General features: G+C 39.3%; 1 protein-coding gene across 1 annotated transcript; it reads left to right on the top strand.

Annotated features, from left to right (window-relative positions):
- The first annotated feature begins 1,567 nt into the window (after nucleotides 1–1,567).
- On the top strand, nucleotides 1,568–20,179 carry LOC146497028 (uncharacterized). The gene is made up of 5 exons (XM_085140352.1): nucleotides 1,568–1,709; nucleotides 7,237–7,489; nucleotides 8,131–9,281; nucleotides 16,231–16,483; nucleotides 18,999–20,179. The coding sequence occupies exons 2-5, from the start codon at nucleotides 7,252–7,254 to the stop codon at nucleotides 20,177–20,179; spliced, it is 2,823 nt and encodes a 940-aa protein (XP_084996478.1). The 5' UTR covers nucleotides 1,568–1,709; nucleotides 7,237–7,251.
- The last annotated feature ends 208 nt before the right edge of the window (nucleotides 20,180–20,387 follow it).

Below are 20,387 nucleotides of genomic sequence, written 5' to 3'. Positions count from 1 at the left end.
AGATCAGATTTGAAAATATCGGATTTGTGCCGTTCACACTGTCATACTATGATCGGATATGGGTCGCATAGGTTCAAAAAAGTCGGATTTGATGCGCTTTCGCCTGCAGTGTGAACGTAGCCGTATAGTCACTGACATTACTCCTGTTTTGTTGAAAAACTCCATGTTAGTAGAACAACTAAGGAATGCTGGACTCCAAGATGCTCCTGCTGATCACTGCTGGACCTGAAGATGTTGCCTTTGATTTCTACACAGAAAAAAAAAACTAAAGGCTTCAAGTTCTGTTGAGTTTTTCTGGCTTCTTACTGTTAGAATCAACTTCGGCCACAGTGTAATGTTGTTCCATTAAAAACAAAAAGAAAAGAAACACAAGCTGGTGGAGCACTCCAAGAAGCTCCAGGAGAACATCTGCTCTCATCATGATGAGGTGATGAAGATGTTCTGCCGTACTGATCAGCAGAGTATCTGTTATCTCTGCTCTATGGATGAACATAAAGGCCACGACACAGTCTCAGCTGCAGCAGAAAGGACTGAGAGGCAGAGAGAGCTGGAGGTGAGTCGACAAAACATCCAGCAGAGAATCCAGGACAGAGAGAAAGATGTGACATCTGTTTTTTGTTTTGTTTTTGTTAGATTTTTTAGATGGAGCTCTTTTCTGTGCCTTTTTTTTTTGCCATGGAGACTATCACTGCTTCTCTTGCTCTAAACTTGGACCAAGCATTAAACTGACCAGGGAGGCTTTAGGAAGTGCAGAAAGGGCGTCACCTGGTGGGTAAACACAGACATGACAACAAGAAAAAGTAAACTGCACAGACGTGACAATGGCTGAAAATATGTTTCAGAAAAATATGCTTCAGAAAATGCACAGACTTTCTGAAACATGCAATAAGATCTTTTTAATACAACTTATGGTGTACAGAGCTGGTATTTGGCCCCTTCCTGATTTCTCTCTTATTTATATATCTATTTGTTTTTGCACATTTGTTTGCATATTTGTTGTTCAAATTTACATGTTTCAGACCATTAAACAAATTGTATTAATATGCAAAGATAACTCAAGTAAATCCAAAAGGAATTTTTAAAACAATGATTTCATGTATTAAAGGAATAACGCTATCCAAACCTAAACCAAAGTCTGAATTTAAATTAGACTGAGCTGCTTTGGCATGACCATAAACAGGCTATTCACCAGACTTAGGCTGGTGCACTGTGATTTCAGTCATGGGTTGGCACTTATTATTGGTCATCATATTGAAAAAATGCACATGTGGAAAGGCAGAATGTGTTAGGCATGCTTCTATGATCGGCTCCACCTATGCTGAGAAAGAAACTTTACGCATAGACTATTCCTTGGATCAATATTTAACTTGGATTATTGTAGAGTCATACATTCAGGTTTCTGCAAAGTACCAGTGAGGGGCTCGTAAGTAACTCGTTAAAATTGTACGAATGGCCTGAAGGGGGCAGCAATAACATTTTGATGCGTCTAATCTGCCGGAAATAAGTAAGTAAACAATAAGAACGGAAATGACGCATGCTTACTACTTACCTCTGTCTTCAAGTGAGTTTATCGAGGCGAGATTAACAGCTGTTATCGAAGACATTCTCTCAGGTTGCAAAACAATCGTCCGGTATGAGGAGGGGATCAATCATCACCGCAGACTGCTGGATATCAGCCGGAAACTCGAGATAAAGTTACACATAAATTGGTATGTAAAACTGTGACGATCACAATGAACTAACGCAGTAATACGACTCATGTAGGACACTGATCGGAGCCCAGATTGTAGACAGAAAGAGTAAATCAATGAGCAACTATGACCTGTTTGTATAGAAATAACACAAGTTCCCTTTTAAACGGTAAACTTCTTTTAGCGTCACACACGAGGAAGTGATTTTACTGGAAGGCTTCGTGTATTAAAGTCAAACAGAGACAAAGAAAGCTTTTGCTTTCTGCACAGTGCAGTAGGTCTTTCTCAACATCGTCATGTGGCTGTTGTGCAGGTCTTCCCAGCTACCATATACACTTTGGAGAAGCATAAAAAAATAAAATAAAAATAAAACCTAGTGCGCGTCTACATTGCTGTTTACGGCCAAACGCACCTCCACAAATCGTTTGTGTGGTGCCTTTAGGTATACACCGTAAAGTCAGAAATTCGGACTATACAAATTTCTTATTCTTAAATATACTTGTTTGTGATATGCACATGTTATTCCCCTTTTTTTTCAGTTTACAGTTGTGATGTTAATACTTAAGCCAAGAGTTATTTACATTACTTTTCCATCTCTTTAAATCTTTAAATATATAAACTAAGTTTTCAACAAACAAACAAAAAATCTTGTTCAACGCTGCGATTATTTTACATCTTGTTTTACTGCCACGCTGAAGAGATAAAGCCCCCAGCTCTCTCTTGCTTTTTCTCCTCACTTTTGCATAGATAGATGTAGCCTGTCTTTCAAACTGTAATATGAACAGACCTATTCCCTTTAGAGACAACAATTAAATATAAAATCCTGTTTCTATGTCATATTATTTCAAACCCCGACCAACAGTAGACCTGAAAATTATGAAGAGCAAGTGTAAACTTGACTAGTGAAGCTTTGCGGTTAAGAGTGAAGGTAAATAGCAGACTAAATATATCTATTTAATGTCAGACACACTGAAGTGAGAGCGCTTGTGACTTATTAAGGTACCATGCAAACCCCTCATCTCTTCATATTATGACAAGAAAATTGGAAAACGGTTATTGAAACACATGCAAACTTGCATGGAAATCCAGTATGTAAGGCAAAAACAGAGTTTGTACAATTCAATTCTATGCGCTTGAAAGGCAACACTTGGTATGACCACCTGTGTTCCTCAACACAGCCTGAACTCTGTTAAAATTAGCTTCTTTCTTCTTGAATGACAGTCCAAAGCTCTCGACTGAGTTTGAATTAGATGCCTTTTTTATGCTTGAATGAAAAAAAAAATCATCTGATAATTGTCAGGTACAAGGGCTGGACTGAAAAAAGTGAAAGAGCAGCCAATTTCTAAAGACCAGCTTTGAAAGACCTTCTGAAAGGCTGGAGAACTATTACTCAAGACCTCTGTAAAACAACCAGAAACTGGCTCCTTGGATGCAAAATAAAAGATTGGCTGAAGACTTTTGCACATCAATGGTATCTGTTTTAAGTTTGCCATCATTATATGTTGGGAAGTTCGGTGAGTTATGTGAGATAGGCTATTTATACATTCTAATTAGATCTGTAGTTCACATTTTGGTAAAAAATACTTATTATGAGGAAATTCATGGCCTGATTCAAACCCTACATTAAATATGGACAGTATGAAGGATTACAGTAGTGACTGCACTGCGCTGAGCTTTGGATGTGCTGCTGCTCCATGGTGCTGAAGCTCTTTGGCTTCACATCATTATGTGGTACCCTTGTGAGGTCTCTTAATTATTACGGTAGTATAGAAACAGAGCTGAAGAAGTCGCTCAAAAGCCAAACACTAAAATGCAATAAAAAGTCCAGAAAAAGCAGATTGTCCCAAAGCCAGCTAAAATGATAAAATCTCAGTCTGGGAATATAAGAACACTTTGTTGGTAATATGTTTATATAGAAAGTAACAAAGTACAAATACTTTGTTACTTTAGTTAAGTAGAATTTTTGGCCTTCTGTGCCTTACTTGAGTACTTTTTACTTTTACTTCCTACATTTTCAAAACAAGCTTGTTACTTTTGGTTTAAGGGATATGAGGGAAGCTATTATTTCATGTCACTGCACTCCTTCAAACATCAAACTGATTTAAGCGTGAACAGTAACACATGAGGGGCAATCCTGTTCGTGTATTAATCACCAGGGTATGTTGATAAAAAGGCATTAAAGAGGCACAATGGTGTCCGATAGTCAGGGTTTAAAGTGGGTTGCGTTTTCTTCTTCTTTTCTTTTTTTTGGCACAACACCAGAACAACTGCAGGTGTCCATAAGTTGCAAGTGTGATACTTCAGCCTCTAACTAGCCCTGCAGAAGAGTAGTGAGCATAAAGGGAGCAATGTTTTTTTAGTGGCAGGTGATTTCAAATGCAGCATTTCTATTAGCTCAACAAACGTCAGCTAACACACAAACTGTTTGTGTGGAGTTTGTCTCACAGTGTGTTGCAAGCTAAAGGTCCAGCCTGTATTGCACTGGGAGTGAAAAGAAAGAGCTAACTTCACTCAGAGATGGAGAAAGATAAGAGAGCTTAGATTTAAAGGGAAGGACTGCTCATTCAAAGCTTACATTTAAGTCCTTGTGCTTTTTATCAGATATTGGGTTTGTACATGTGACACTGTTTTTTTTTTTTTTTTTTAATGTATATTGTAAAACATGCTGCAAAACAAACATGAGGTAGACTGTTATTTAAAGGCTGCATTAAAATATAAACAGGTTAGTTTGCTGTACTGTGATGGATTTAAAGTAAAGATCAGTGTGTTTGACTGGTGTACAGTGGCCGTCCAGTATAAAGACAGCATAAACTGTATACTGTCAGTGTAGAGCAGTTGTGTCATACTCCAGTCCTTGTGGGCCTGTGTCCTGAAACGTTTCCATGTGTCCCTCCTGCAACACACTTGAATAAACTTAGTAGGTCATTAGCAACACTTGACTGCATGCTGCGGTAGCAACCCCTAAACCGACTCAAGTAAACTGAAGTGACGTAAAGTGTTTGGAAAAATGTACTTCTAAAACTACGTGCACCGTGTTCATTCAGTCATGAGCTGCTGTTACATGAATCAAATGGCTGAACTGCCACCTCAGCATGCAGTCAATTTCTATAGAGTGTTGCTAATGACCTACTTATGTTATTCAGGTGTGTTGCAGCAGGGACACATGGAAAAGTTTCAGGACGCCGGCCCTTGAGGACTGGAGTTTGACACCATGAAACATCTGGTCGAATTCAGGTGGAATTGGACTTAAGTAGAGAATGTCTATAATTTTGTCAGCCTTCTGCATATCCTCTTTCTCTACGTGCACGAATCTTCTGTGGTCTACCTTTTTCTTATGGCTTTGCAGCTTCATTCGAAGTACTGCTTCCATTTTCTCCATACACTCCCTTCACTGATTAGTACATATCCATATTTATCCTTAAACATGCTAACCTGCTGCACATCTTTTCCAGCTTGATCTCTGCCTAGCCACCCAGTGTTCCTGTTGACTGACTATCCCCCTTTTTCTTTCCTAACCTCTTCCTTTGAATACTTTCCTGTAGTTCCTCTGTCCATCAACAAGTCTCTTTGTTCTCTCTCCTCTCTCCAAAGGATACATAAATCACCTGGTTGTGAGTTTCCCTCATGATTACAACTGTACCTTCCCATTCATCTGGCAACACGTCCCTACTAGGGCTGGGTATCGTCACTGATTTCTAGAATTGATTCGATTCCGATTCACAAGGTCCTGAATCGATTCAATTCGATTTGAATCGGGGAAATTTTGCCTCAGCCAGTCAGAAATATTATAATTCTGATCATTTATCAGTACATATCCATATTTTTATATCTATAAAAAGAAAGCTGACATTTGTGAGACTTTATCAGAGGTGTAAGCATCACAGCAGATGCCTTTGTGTCAAAGTAACTGAGCATTAAACACAGAAAAACATGAAGGCGATTTTCCTGGCTTTTTATAGCAGATAACCTTTAAAATGCAGTAGAACAAAAACTGAAGAAACCCATGAATCAACATATAAACATTACCTGATGCTGATGAAGTGAAGCAGAGCAAAGTTACAGAGGTTTTATTAGAGACACAGCTAAGCGTTTTGTAATTTCGCATAATTCTAAAAAGTTTACATTTCTTCAGTATTGAACAGCAGAAATGAGGCTTTCTTGTTGGAAGTCAGTTAGATTTAAAAAAACAACAACAAAAAAACAGTGCCCGACAGTGCTGTACATAACGGTAGACTGGTGGGTAATAAGCAAGCGAATAATGCAGAAAACAGAGATATTTAGATGGGAAACTGTTGTTAAAGTACACTGAGAGAGTGAGAGAGAGAGCTCTGCAGGAAGTGCGATTTTTACCGTGGTGGAAGCAAAACAGGAAGAGGGAATTAACGATGATGCTTATATGAAGCGACATGTAAAGCGTAGTTTGGATCTTCTTTTGTGGCTGGTTCAATCAACTTTGTTTGGAGAGAGACAAAACCTGAAGCTTCAGAATTTAGCACAAAACAAGAATTAAGCACAAAGTGCGGCCCCGCTGACACATCAGAATCTGTGAGCTCTCGGCTTTCAGCCCCAGAAACTGTTTCCAATGCGTTGGCGGGTCCGCGCTCTCATTTACTGTTTTAGCCATTTGGTGGTTCTCAAAATTTTGTGAGGTTTAACCTGAGACTCTAGCATTTTGGGCAAACTAAATTTGTATTTAAAAATCGATTCAGGATTTTAATGAATCGATATCACATTATTCAAGCTAGAATCGATTTTAATCGGAAAATCAATAATCAAAACCCACCCCGAGTCCCTACCACCCAGAGCCTGTCTCAACTCCTTCCAGAACTCTGTGGACCATTTTTCCTTCTTCAGCTTCTACCATTTAATCCTTGCTTCTTCCTTCACTTGTTTCCTCTTCTTGATATCTGAAGCCATACTGTAGACTGCCATCCGATGCTGCCTAGCTGCATTCTCGAATAACACCACCTTCGGGTGTCTTTGCTTTCAGACCGCACATTCTGCATAAGCTGTAACCCACCTGTGTGCTCCCTTCTCCATCTGTCACCCTAAATTCCTCCTTCTTGTTGATCCATGTGTTCACTACAGTTGTTTCCATCCTTTTCATGAAACCAACCATCATCTTTCCTGCACTACTTAACAGGAACATCATAACACCATACCAACCCAAGACCTCCTTGTCTCCTCTTTTCGCTTCACCTACATTAAAATCTGCAGCTAGTAATCATTAAATATAGATTTTTTTTTCTCATGGAAAGGATTTTCTGTGATGTAGTTACTGATGTTTGTTATCTCACAAAAGTGACAATCAAAAAGTGTTTTAAAACATAAGGTTCGTAGAACCTCCCCTAATGTTTTGTACTCTGCTATTAAGAGTGCTAGAACTCAAGAGTGACTCACACAGGTGCTCTTGAAACATTTGTGCACTTATCACATATACGAGAGACATGCTCATAGTGTAGAGGCATACTGGAAGATATTTTTTAAAATGTTAGTTTTCTTGTCATCACATCAATAACCTCTTTCTGGTGTCCCTTTTATTAAGACCTCCCACAGCAACATGAAGTGTGAGGAAGAGGAGGGTCTGGATGACCAGCAGATGTGTAACCAGGAGAGTACCTCCAGTATGGACCAGGAGGACTCAGAGCCTCCACAGATTAAAGAGGAACAGGATGAACTCTGGATCAGTCAGGAGGAAGAGCAGCTGGTAGTGAAGCAGGAGACTGAAGGCATCATCATCTGGACTGGGGGAGAGCTGGATATTATGTGGAAGCCTGAAATAAAATTACACAGAATAGGTATGTAAAACTTCAAAATACCATTTATGTATTTTTTCCCCCTAAACCTTTAACATTGAACATTAAACCTACATTCTCATAAGCCAAAGTGGAAACTGACTTCTTTCGTTCTGGTGAGGATTTCACCTCCCTGGTCCTTGGCCTCTGAACCATACTTGGCAATTTTTAATGCAACTTCAAATGCAGGATGGTTTGGTGAAAAAAAAAGAAACTTAAAAACCAAAGGCAAAAAGTAAAACTCTCTCCCATGACGTTCTGCAGGAAGTACTCAGACTCAAGCATAATCAAAGATGGACAAGCTGCCCCAAGCTTTTGGGCTCTCAATTTCTAGAGAGTGGTCTATTATTCACCCACTTATTAATTTCAACTCATGACTTCACCCATGGCAGACATTAAGCTTCAAAAGATTGAAAACTGTCCAGTTTTCTGTTTATTATTTTTAGCGTGGTCACTTTGACCTGAAAATCTATTACATATCACCCCTTGTCAAAGCATTCCTCTTTGAAGTGCCCTGTGTCCTTCAGTGCTGTTCTATAATATTCTAGTATGAACGTGTGATAATTTTGAATACTAGATTTACAACCTGAAATACCCAGTTGTGTTTTTTTTTTCATATCATTTTTGTCCATGTGTCACATCAGATCTCCCGCAACAATATATGTGTATGGAGGAGGAGGCTATGAATAACCAGCAGGTTGATAACCAAGATAGAAACTCCAGTCTGAACCAGGTCGACCCAGATCCTCCACAAATTAAAGAGGAACCGGAGGAACTCTGCACCAGTCAGGAGGGAGAGCAGCTTGTTCTGAAGCAGGAGGCTGATATCATTATAGTGACTCCTATTTATAAGGAAAGTGACCACAGTGAATCAGAACCAAACTGTGACCATCTCCTTTCTTACAGCTCTCCTGAACCAGAGAGCCAAGATCAGAAAGAAAGTGAGCATGTGCAGACAGGATCAACTAGATATGCAGAGCCGAAGAAGAGAAGACATCACAGTAACAAAACAGATAACTGTCCAGTGACGGAGAGTCAGTGCAAAACTGACACAAGTGAAACGTCATTAAAATGTGACACCTGTGGAAAAACTTTTCAGTATAAATACAGGCTGACTAAGCATCTAAGAGTTCACACAGGTGAGAAACCTTACTCTTGCAGCACTTGTGGGAAAAGATTCAGTCAGCTCATACATGTGAAAAGCCATACGGCAATTCACACAGGTGAAAAGCCATATTCTTGCAGCTCTTGTGGGAGAAGATTCAGAAAGAAATCAACTTTAGATCTTCATGAAAGGATTCACACAGGTGAGAAACCTTATTCTTGTAGCACCTGTGGGAAAGGTTTCAGTCAGACGATACACTTGAAAACTCACATGAGAATCCACACAGGTGAGAAGCCCTATTCTTGTAAAACCTGTGGGAAACGTTTCAGTGACTCATCAGCATTCAGAGTTCATGTTAGAATTCACACTGGTGAGAAACCATATTCTTGCATCGCTTGTGGGAAAAGTTTCCGTCACATGATAAACTTGAAAACTCACATGAGAATTCACACAGGCGAGAAGCCCTATTTTTGTGGGACCTGTGGGAAAGGATTTACTCAGAGAAAACACTTGAAAACTCACATCAGAATCCACACAGGTGAAAAGCCATATTCATGTAGCACCTGTGGAAAAGAATTTAGAGATCAGTCAACATTAAGAAAACATATCAAAACCCACACAGGGGACAAGCCACGTTCTTTTGACACCTGTGAGAAAAGATGCAGTCAGACAAACATAAAAACTCACACAGCTTAAAAGTTTCATCCTTAGAGTCTATCAGAGCTGTCAGACATAGCAGTGTGTTAATGGTAAAACTTACACTAGTGAGAAACCAAATAACTCCAAAACCAGAAGGAAGAGATGAACTCACATTCAGGTCAATGAGCTACATTTTATCTCCTGGACAGTAAAAACACTTTTTGTATTGTTTGTTTGCCTTATTCTTATGATGTAGGGGAAACCCTGATTTTTACATTTGTCTGAGCAGATATATATGTACACCTATCAGGCATAGTATTATGACCAGTGAACAACATTATCTCTACATCTTGGCTCTTGTTAGGGGGTAGGATATATTAGGAAGCAAGTAAACATTCTTCCCTCAGAGTTGATGAGTTAAACAGGAAAAATGGTTGAGTGAGTTTATTTGACTTTGGGTCAGACAACTGGGTCAGAACATCTTCAAAAATGCAGCTCTCATGGGATGTTCCCAGTCTGCAGTGGTCAGCATGTATCCAATGTGGGCCAAAGAATGAAAAGTGGTGAACCAGTGATGGTCTCATAGACAACCAAGGCTCACTGATCCAAGTGGAATCAAAGGCTGGCCCATGTGGTCCGGTCCAACAAACAACCCCCAAAACAGAGTTAATGCTGGTTCTAATAGAAAGGTGTTAGAATATACAGTGCATTGCAGTTTGGGCGCTCTTACCCTCACCCCCCCAACTGGTCGTAGTCAATTGTTCCTCCTCCCTGAACCTGGTTCTGCAGCAGATGTCTTCCTGTTAAAAGGGAGGTTTTTTTTCCCACTGTCACAGAGTGCTTACTTATAGGGAGTTGACTGATTGTTGGGGTTTTTGTGTTATACAAATAACGTTGAATAACTGCATACCAGTCGGGGTGTCCATGCTGATCCCTGGCCATGTGGACAATGGGTATGTGAAGATCGTATCAACTACCTAGTATTGTTGTAGACCATGAACACCCATTCATGGAAATGGTATTCTCTGATGTGTGTAGTTTCTCAATCATCCAGGCATGTTAGTTTAAGGAGTTTGGAAAGAAAGTAACTGGACCTCTTTACCTTTTGTGAAGAAACCTTAAGAAGCTTGTGGCCTCTCTATGTGGGGTAATGTGCAAAAAAGCAAAAATGCTTGCAGGGAGCACAACAAGAATTTTGAGGTGTTGACTTGCACTCCGAATTCCCCAGATATAAGTCCAGTCGAGCATCTGTGGGATGTGTCGGACAAACAAGTCCATACCACAGTACATCTTCAGGGGTCTGGAGTCCATCCCTTGAACAGTCGGGGCTGTTTTGGCAGCAAAAGGGTGGCCAACCCAATATTAGGCAGATGGTCATAGTTTTATGCTTGGTCAGTTTGTGTACATATGTATATTATAAATTTATATATTGTGTTAGTGCTGGTGAGGTGATAAATATTAATTGTAGATCCAGGTTCTTCAGTCTTTTCACTTGACAGCGTTGTTACAGAAAAAATATTTTTCTGTGGGTACTTTGCTTTTTATAGCCAAGATTTTATTATTTTATTGTCCAATAAAGAGTCTTTAATCTCTTTAAAGAAAATTAAAAGCTTGACAGTGACACGCATAAGACCAAAAACAATGTGCCTTTATGGATTTGAGGTCACCTTATGTTGTAATACTTTTCATAAAAAATAAGCTTCCATATGGACCTCTTCTGTTGATTTATTTATCCTGATTTATTTAGTTCCTTATTGTTGTGGGTTCTTTATTCTTAAAATTTAAATAAAGATTTCTTTAAAACATGTGACAATTTTTTTTTCCGGAAGTGTCATTTCTAAAATATGAAGCTTTGGTTGTGTCTGTCATTATTTTATATGTATTTTGAAACTGAGGTTTTGATTATTTGAGGAAACATGCTTCTGTGTGTATTACCGTTCCTGAGCTGCTCTGGCTGCAGACTGTTGCTGCTTCATTGAAGATATTTGTGTAGAGTAGCTGCAGATTGACAGTTCATACTGCATAAAAATACACTGCTCAGATATTAAAGGAACACTTTTTAATCAAAGTATATCATCAAATCAGTTAAACCTCTGGGATATTTATCTGGTTAGTTAAGTAGCAGAAGGGGTTGCTAATTAGTTTCAGCTGCTTTGGTGTTAATGAAATTAACAACATCTAGAAGGGCAACAATGACACAACCCCTGAAACAGGAATGGTTTTACAAAAGGAGCCACTGACATTTTTCCCCTCTTCATCTTTTCTCGAGTTTTGCATTTGTCAGTGTCACTACTGGTAGCACGAGCGGATACTTGGACCATAAAGAGTTTCCACAAGTAGCCTGAGTCCTCCTGGATGGCACATCAATACGTGCCATTACCAGAAGCTTTGCTGTGTTTGCCAAACACATTCTCAAGAGCATGGAGGAGGTTCTGGGAGACAGGCACTGTAGGAGAGGTGAGTATGGCATAGAAGGTCCTTATTCCATCAGCAATACTGATATCTGCTCCTTTGTGCAAGGAGGAACAGGATGATACAAAATAACCTAAATCAGGCCACTGGTGTGAATGTCTGTGAGCAAATTATCACAGACTTCATTATATATTTATGCGGTCAGTTTTAGCAACATGACAATATAAAAGATGGATGTAGCCACCATGAGGATTTGGCAGGTAGGGGAAATTATAGTTCTAGTGCAAAGGTGCATGGGGAAATTACTTACTTACAAATAAGTCACCTAATATTTTTTTATTGTGAGTTTTTAGTATTTAAAGCTAGAGGGAAAAAAATGAAACTAGTTTGTGAAACTATGCTAAGAACACACCTTCAATCAAAGATGTCCAACCTTTCCTTCATCCTGGAGAGCAACTGTGGATCACACCCACATCCTCTGCAGGGACTGTTGTCGATTAAGCACTTACACCATGCACATGAGAAATGGTAACTCCAGCGCTAACATAAGAGCTTCAGGCAAAGAGAGAAAAAGCAGTGTTACATGTTGTGGCTCCTGTGAGCAAACTGACTCACTGTGTCACACACAGATATTTAAATCTCTCTTTACTGATGATGTATAAGCTGCTGAAGGCTCAGTGAAGTTTTTGCATCTTTTTCTGCTAAATTAACTGAAATCTGATGATGCACAACACACGAGGGCGCCGTCATCATGCTAACAGGTTAAAGCACCTCAGCTTAGCTTGTCCACATATTTTTAGGATGATAAAACTCTTTGTGTCCCATCAAAGTAATTTAGTTTGAAGCTGCATCACATTCCTTCAGCTTCAGCACAGAGTGTTAAAAACAGAACAAACAGCAGGTTCAAAGCATCAGCACGGTCTTTGTTTTTTTTCAGTAATGGGTGTCAATTTTCTGCCATCGCTGCTAGGCAACAGGACCAGCGCGACGTAAGAGATATAAAAACGCTGAGTGCGGCCTTCACGGCCTGAAAGGATGCAGCTGCTGAGGTGGGACAAAAGCTTTGTGCAGTTCAAGGACTCTGATGGATGATGTTTTATGTGCGGTAGACGGTTAGCTTGAAGAGCCTGTTTTGATGGTATGAGAGAAATATTTCAGTTGTCCGAGCAGCGCTGCCTTTAATTCAGTGTCCGAGAGATTAACTGCTGAAGAAATCTGCTCAGAGGCTAAAAACACGATCGTACAGTATGAAGAGGAGATCAGCCTTTAACGCAGACTGCCAGCTATCAGCCGAAGACTCGGGATAAAGTCACAGATAACAGGTATGTGACGCTTACACTGGAGTAAGACGTGTAAGGACCCTGATCGGAGCTCCGTCTGCAGGCTAACAGACAATAATGAAGCAGCAGCTATGAGCTATATATTTTTTTTTTTTGTAGAAATACAATATAAAATAGGAATCGCCACCACCCTCTCTCTCTTTAACAGTAAACTTTTGGCATTAAGCATCCAAGGAGACACAGAGGAAATTTACGTTAGCAGAGGATGGCGTTAGAGATTAAGATAGAGGAGGCAGTTTGCAGGGTGCCCCCAGTTGGATGTCCGCTTCGGCTGTCTGTCTGCCGGTCGGTGGCTACACAAGAGCCCGCTGCCGCCTGTGGCTCTCTTCGCCCAGCAGGCCGGCAGGAATTTTGCTTTCAGAGAGGGGCTTCAAGTCTGAACCAGATGACCAGATGATGATCCCACCACCCTCGCTTATTTTTGTTTTAAATATAAAATGTTAAATAATTAAAATGGTCATACTGACCACAATTATGGTAACTGTGACTTCAGCATTAAGTTAGACTAAGATTTCGTTTGGATATTTTTAGTCTATCAGATGGCAGCACCCGATTCCCCTTTGTTTTTATTTGCTTTTTTTGCCAACCCTTGGCTAAATGAGAGTCCACTGCTCCAAGCTTTTAATGTGGAAAACTCAGATAATAGAAAAACGGTCAGAAATTCCACTTGGCAAAAATAAAATACAGAATATTGTTCAACAGCATCTAAACTTATACACTTATACTACAGCCAGTTTTTAGAAAAAAAATTCTTTTGGATTTAAGAAAAGGCATTTCTTCTTTGGCATTTGCGTAGTGCTTCCAGAACGCACTGGAGTGATGTGGCACCATTTGTATGTGAATAAAAATATTCACAAAACAGGTGTCATAGGAAGAGAGGCAGGGTGCAGCCTTCACGAATTGACAGTCTGTTGCAGGGGTACACACAGAGAAAGAAACAAACTCTCTTTTTGGAAAATGCTAATGCGGTGGCTACAGGGCTGGCTTTACATTCCTTGTTGACAGTTCATTGGTGGTTGAAGCTGAGCTACATTAGGAGGCAGCACACCTGAACAGGTTAGGCTTAGGGCATATGAAACAACCCTGCCAAACCTTCTGTGTACTTACTCCTGCCTTGTACTCCATGATGTTGGATTGATGAACAGAGGATTTGGTTTCTCTTTGTTGCATGCATGCATTTACCATATTTTGTTTCTTCACTTTATTATCATAACACTGAATCTCACATCAAGAATAAATGAGGTTACCCTTTTTTGCCACATTGTGGATGCTGTAGGGATTGTGTGTGGACTGAGACTCAAGTGGATACTTGGATTTATCCAGAGGAGAGCTGCATTATTATTAATGTGCCACTGTATGAACCTGACATGTTAGTGAAACAGATCCCCATGTATTTGTATGTTAATGAAGTTGCTTTGCCACCTTCATAAATGCATGCATTATTCTTTTTTTTGTAAGTTGGAGGTATTTAAGTCAGTATTATATATTTTTATATCTGTGTTAACACACTAATACAGTCCCAAATCTGACAGAAACCCAAAACACCGAAACCCATTGCAAGGGCGTAGATTTGGTTTTGGCATTGGTGGGGATGATTCAACCACTGAACCCTGCCCTGTTTCTTTTTTTTCCTTTTTGTCTTTGCTTCTTGATAAAAAAGGAGAAATATACTTGCCTTCATATGCTATTCGACATACTTTTAAACCACTTAAAATTAAAATTCCTAGTTTTGTATGTGAATTATATAATGTTAAATTACTATTAAACAAATGACTGACTAAGTATTTTAGACTTTAGTTTATTTCAGCCATATTCCATATAAATGAAGTATCATACAACCGACCGAGACTGTCCGAGCCGGGGCTCAAACCGGCAACCTTCCAGCTACAAGACGAACTGCCAACTCTTTGAGCCACGATCGCCCATACTCATCTAAGGTTACCACAAAGTAAAAGATCTGTCAGCAGAATTATGCAACATATGAGTCACTCATCAGTAATGTTTGTAGGGTGAGTGCATTTTTAAAACAATTTGTGCAAACTGCACTACAAGGTGGAATATTTGCAAAATCCTGACTACCTCATGATATTTTGTCTCAAAAATTAACCCTATGAATATGTCAGTACCATTAGGATGAAATTATTGTGTCGCCAACATTTTAATGTTAGACATATAATTTTAACAGCCTCTGTAAACTAATATCCTGGCTTGCTCGAGGCCGTTTTCTCTGACAGTTTCAATTTTCATTCAGTTTCCAAAGCACGTTATTCATGGTTACATACAATTTTAGACTGATGTGGGCCAAAGCCTAGCCTGTAACGCTATTATGACGGACATATTTTATGAGTGAGCTTGACTTTAAGTGACTTACAGGTTTCTTTGAAAAATACTTTCTTATATCCAGGTTCTTCCTTTTTGCTGTCATCCTCCTCTCCTCCTTGCAGGTCCTGGCAGCGCAGGCTTGCTGCTGCTAAAACTAAACGGAGCTCCCTGAAAGGCTCAGCCAATCACATTGGCAATATTTGTCACATGAGGTAGGACTCCAGTACAGAACATAATTTAACTCTTTCTGCACCGCTGAGTGAATGAGAGGTTGACAGATCGTTTTTTTCTTTCTATCGGGTTTGTTTTTCTTTACTCGAAGAGATCAAATTATTGGTGGGGACAATTCAATAATCGCTGGATATCGGTGGGGACATGTCCCTTCCGTCCATGCCAAATCTACGCCCTTGACCCACTGTCAGAGTACCTGGGCCATTGACCCAGTGTTTCGTTCTGTTAGGTCAGGTGTGTGGAGAATGGAGACAGATGACCAAAATGCTGGACTCATAGATTTATTATTAGGTTGAATGAACTGAACATAAATGACTGAATGAACTAGGAACACACACGAGCAGTTGACAACAACAAGAGTTCAGCACTGTTTAATCAAAACATCAGGATTGACATTACAAGAAATATTTGGGGTTGGCTCTAAACATGCAGGGTGAGGACTGAGTGATGAGTTGCAGGATAGAGCCAAAGTTACTAATAATCTAACTAATCTTAGCTCTTTGAGCCATCTGCCCATGGAAATTACCCACTTGGTGTGATAACATACAAAAGATCACTGCATCACAGGAAACAATAAGAATAGCTAATCGGGTAGTGATTCAAGAACTCAACATGTACTGGATTATATTTGTTTAGAGGTGTATTTTCCTGTCATCACATTAGTAACCTTTTTCATGTGCGCTTTTGTTCCTCAGACCTCTAATAGCAGCATGAAGTGTAAGGAGGAGGAAGGTCTGGATGACCAGCAGGTCTGGATCCAGCAGGAAAACTCCAGTCTGGACCAGGAGGACCCAGAGGCCCCACGGATAAAAGAGGAACATGAAGAAATCTCCACCAATCAGGGAGAGGGAGAGCAGCTTAAACTGAAGGAGGAGGCCGAAAGTGAGGCTGAACAACTCAAACTCAGTGATGATATGTGGAAACCTGAAATAAACTTACACAGCACAGGTATGCAAAGCTCTATCGGTCTTAATAAAAAATGAATTTGAATAATTTAGGATCCTACTCACTGCTCAAACTACATTTATTTTTAGAGAAACAGGAAGAACCTAAGAATCAGCTGCAATCAGTAGCAATAGTGCATGTGTTTCTTAAACATTTAACATCAACAACATTTCTACTGGTGCAGTGGAAATGATGAAACTGAAGAGTTTACTTCCTTGGAGTTGCAGAAAAACGGAGTCACTCTGATTATACAGCCTTTAGAAATGATTTGTTTCCCTCATAAAAATATTTGCTGAGTACAGATAGCACCATAATGTCAAAGGTCACAAATGTTTTGTGAAGCTTTAAAGATTAGTTTCGAATTTTCCAAGTGTCACTGAAGGAATGTTCCCTGTTCTTCTTGTTTTTACTCAGCTTCAGTGATAGTGGAGGAAGCAAATATCTAGAAACTGTCTCAAATGTTTTTACCAGTCCCCAAATGACAGAGAACAGCTGTATTTTCTTCCCCTGTTCTCCTCTCCATCTCTCACCTGCTGCTGTCTCGTTTTTTTCCTCCTCTTCCTCACACATAGCTGAATTTGTCCTGGTGCTTCATCAGGGGTGGAGAGCCTCTGTCCCTTCACCTCTCACCTTGTCAGTCTTTTCTGACTCTGGACACCTGCAGAATGAAGTCAACCATGACAGTTAACAACAAAAACAGCAGAGGTTGATCAAATATCTGTTTACTTACAGGATGAAAACACAGTTTTTAATAGAATCACTTTTTATGTATTTTAAAAACAAAAAAAGGGGAAACAGGACATGTGACCCTGCAGAAATGTTGGGCTTTATTACAAAGGTGACAGACTCAGGTTGTATGATATAAGCATGACAAAACATGGAGGAGGACTTATTATTAGTGGTTTATACAGGATGAGAGTTCTTTTAACTATAAACCAAGCACAGCATGGTTGGGTCTGTCTCCTCACCACAGCTCATGGGACAGATGTTTGGTCCCTGTGAATACACTTAGCTTAAAGATTGAACCGTCTGCTTGGTTTCTTCTAAAACGTTTAAGTACCGTTGGCTTTACATCTACAAACAGACCCAGCTTCGGTAGATTACTAAACTAACTAACCAAAGCTTGTATGACTCAAGCCAGGTTATGTGGCGATACCAGTAACAATTTTTGATTTGAAGTATTTATTAATGAATTAATTATTCATTTTGAAATATTGATTAGTGTTTTTATTTTACATTTTTATTTTAAATAAACTTATTAAATAATAAATTACTTATGTAATGTTTGAATAAATAAAATAATTTAAAAAAGGAATTTGTAAATTAATTTACAATTTATGCACAGAATTCTTTATTTTGATGAGTGTGACTCTTGTGGTCCTCCATAATTACTGAAGGGACCAGGTGACACGTGCACTTTTAAAAAGCCCCCCCCCCCCCCCCCCCACACACACACAAAAACTCAGCAGTCATCTGTTATCAGAAAAATAAGAGAACTAAGTAAATTATATCTATATGTGTAGACTTAGAAGAGTCAAATGTTTGACTGAGAGCCTCATTGCTTTTATCTCATTACTTTTTCTTGTTCTTTTGATTATCACGCTTGATTTTTATGAGTTTAAATTTCCACTTGCTGTTGACACTAAATCTGTGCCCGTGCAGAGACACAAACCCAACACCAGAAGTTTCATTTTGTTCTGTCATCCATTTAAGTTCTAGAATTACATGTTTTCGCTGTAAGCATAGAAATTCGATTTCAACAGCATCCGGGTCTGGAAAAATATATTGGCTTCATCCTGAGTCTGTGTTGTTAGTTTAGTTAGTTATATATGCATTTTAGTTATTGTTATATTTTAATCCTAGTTTGATATTAGTGAAGTTGTGTTTAGTTTCCTCATTTCTACGTTCAATCAATATTTGTTACTTTCTGTTGGTTCCTATTTTTCTTTGTCAGTTAAAATCTCTGTGTACTCAGACTCATACACATTATGTGTCAGTTATGGGAAAGACATGAGCATGTATCATTGCCAGTGGAACTGGGTCACTAGTGTCTACTGGTGATGTGTTTGTTGACAGATGTAGTAGGATGAATTGTGAAGTTTACAGGCTATACTTTGGTAAGATTCAGAAAAATGCAGCAAAACTGATCAGATGGCACTGATCAGCCAAAATAGATAATGACCCACAGCAAAGGCAACCCAAAAGTTCATCAGGAGAAATAAATTTGATATTCTTCAAGCCAGTCACTTGATTTGAACCCAACAGAGCACAACAGTGCTATTCAGTTATTAAATGCATTGATTGTTGCATTTTAAATTCCAACATGGTGGTGTACAGAAGTAAAATTACAAAGAATTGGTCATTATCCAATAAATATAGCATTGCAAGCATCCAAATATTTAGCGGAACTTTGCTTAAAAAAAGTGTGTTAGAACTCAACATTCATTTAGATCATTGCCTCAACATCATCACATTTTTACAATTTTCTGACATTTGTTTTGTTTATTTACCCCTTCAGATTTTCCATATCAACATGTCTGTAAGGATGAAGAGGATTTCACAGACCAGCAGGTGGATAACAAGGAGAAGAGCCACATTATAAACCAGGAGGATCGAGGGACTCTGCCGATTAAAGAAGAACACGAGGAACTCTACACCAGCAAGGAGGGAGAGCAGCTCGTACTGAAGCAGGAGACTGAACCCTTTCTTGTAACTCTTGGTTATGATGAAGCTGACCACAGTGATTCAGAGCCACACAGCGATCAGCTCCTTCCTCACAGCTCTCCTGAACCAGAGAGTCAAGATCAGGAAAAAAGTAAGCACATCAACTCAGAATCAACTCGATATGCGGAGCTGAATAAGAAGACATATGACACGAATAACAGAAACAGAGTGGAAAATTCTCCATTGTCAGAGACTCAGTGTAAATCTGAGATAAGTAAAAAGTGTGCAAAATGTGAGATTTGTGGAAAAACTTTTCATGATAAATCCAACCTAACGAGACATCTGAGATCACACACAGGTGAGAAACCTTATTCTTGTACCACCTGCGGGAAAGGATTCAGTAGGAAATCAGGATTGGAGACTCACGTAAGAATCCACACAGATGAGAAGCCATATTGTTGTAACACTTGTGGAAAAAGATGTAGTCAGATGATACATTTGAAAAATCACATTAGAATCCACACAGGTGAGAAACCATATTCTTGTAATACCTGCGGGAAAAGTTTCAGTCAGCTAATTAACCTTAAAACTCACATGAGAATTCACACAGGTGAGAAGCCATATTCTTGTAGCATCTGTGGAAAAGAGTTTTGTGCTTTGTCAGCATTCAACAGACATATGCGAATTCACACAGATGATAAGCCACATTGTTGTAGCACCTGTGGGAAAAGATTTAGAGACCAATCGACATTCAAAAAACACATGACAATTCATACAGGTGAGAAGCCTTATTCTTGCATCACCTGTGGAAAAAGATTTGGTCATAAACCAACAATGGAAAGACATCAGAGAAGTCACACAGGTGAGAAACTACATTCTTGTAGTACCTGTGGAAAAGGATTCAGTCAGATGATAAACTTGAAAATTCATATGAGAATTCACACAGGTGAGAAGCCACATTGTTGTAGCACCTGTGGGAAGAGATTCATTCAGATGATACACTTGAAAAGACACATGAGATTTCACACAAGTTGAAAATTTCACATAAAATGTGGAATAGCTGTTAGTTGTAAAAGTGGGTTTATGGCAGGGCCAATACAGGCAAGCAGGCAAATTACTCAAAAGGTTGATTCTGTTCATCTGGATGTAGCGTTTTCAGTGGAAGAAACCATCTGTCACTCATCACTACTCATCAGAGAGTAAAATGAGAATTTTTAAAAATGAGGATGAGAGGAGATATTTA

This window comes from Neolamprologus multifasciatus, chromosome 18 (genome assembly GCF_963576455.1).
Source record: "Neolamprologus multifasciatus chromosome 18, fNeoMul1.2, whole genome shotgun sequence".
Classification (NCBI taxonomy): domain Eukaryota; kingdom Metazoa; phylum Chordata; class Actinopteri; order Cichliformes; family Cichlidae; genus Neolamprologus; species Neolamprologus multifasciatus.
The sequence above is the reverse complement of the archived record's forward strand: the minus strand, read 5'-3'. Positions and strand labels throughout refer to the sequence as shown.

Excerpts from the sequence above, each read along its gene's own strand:
- LOC146497028 (XM_085140352.1), top strand. The coding sequence starts at position 7,252 with ATGAAGTGTGAGGAAGAGGAGGGTCTGGATGACCAGCAGATGTGTAAC. Across the intron at positions 7,490-8,130 it reads AATAAAATTACACAGAATAG|ATCTCCCGCAACAATATATG; the intron begins GTATGTAAAACT and ends GTGTCACATCAG. Across the intron at positions 16,484-18,998 it reads AATAAACTTACACAGCACAG|ATTTTCCATATCAACATGTC; the intron begins GTATGCAAAGCT and ends TTACCCCTTCAG.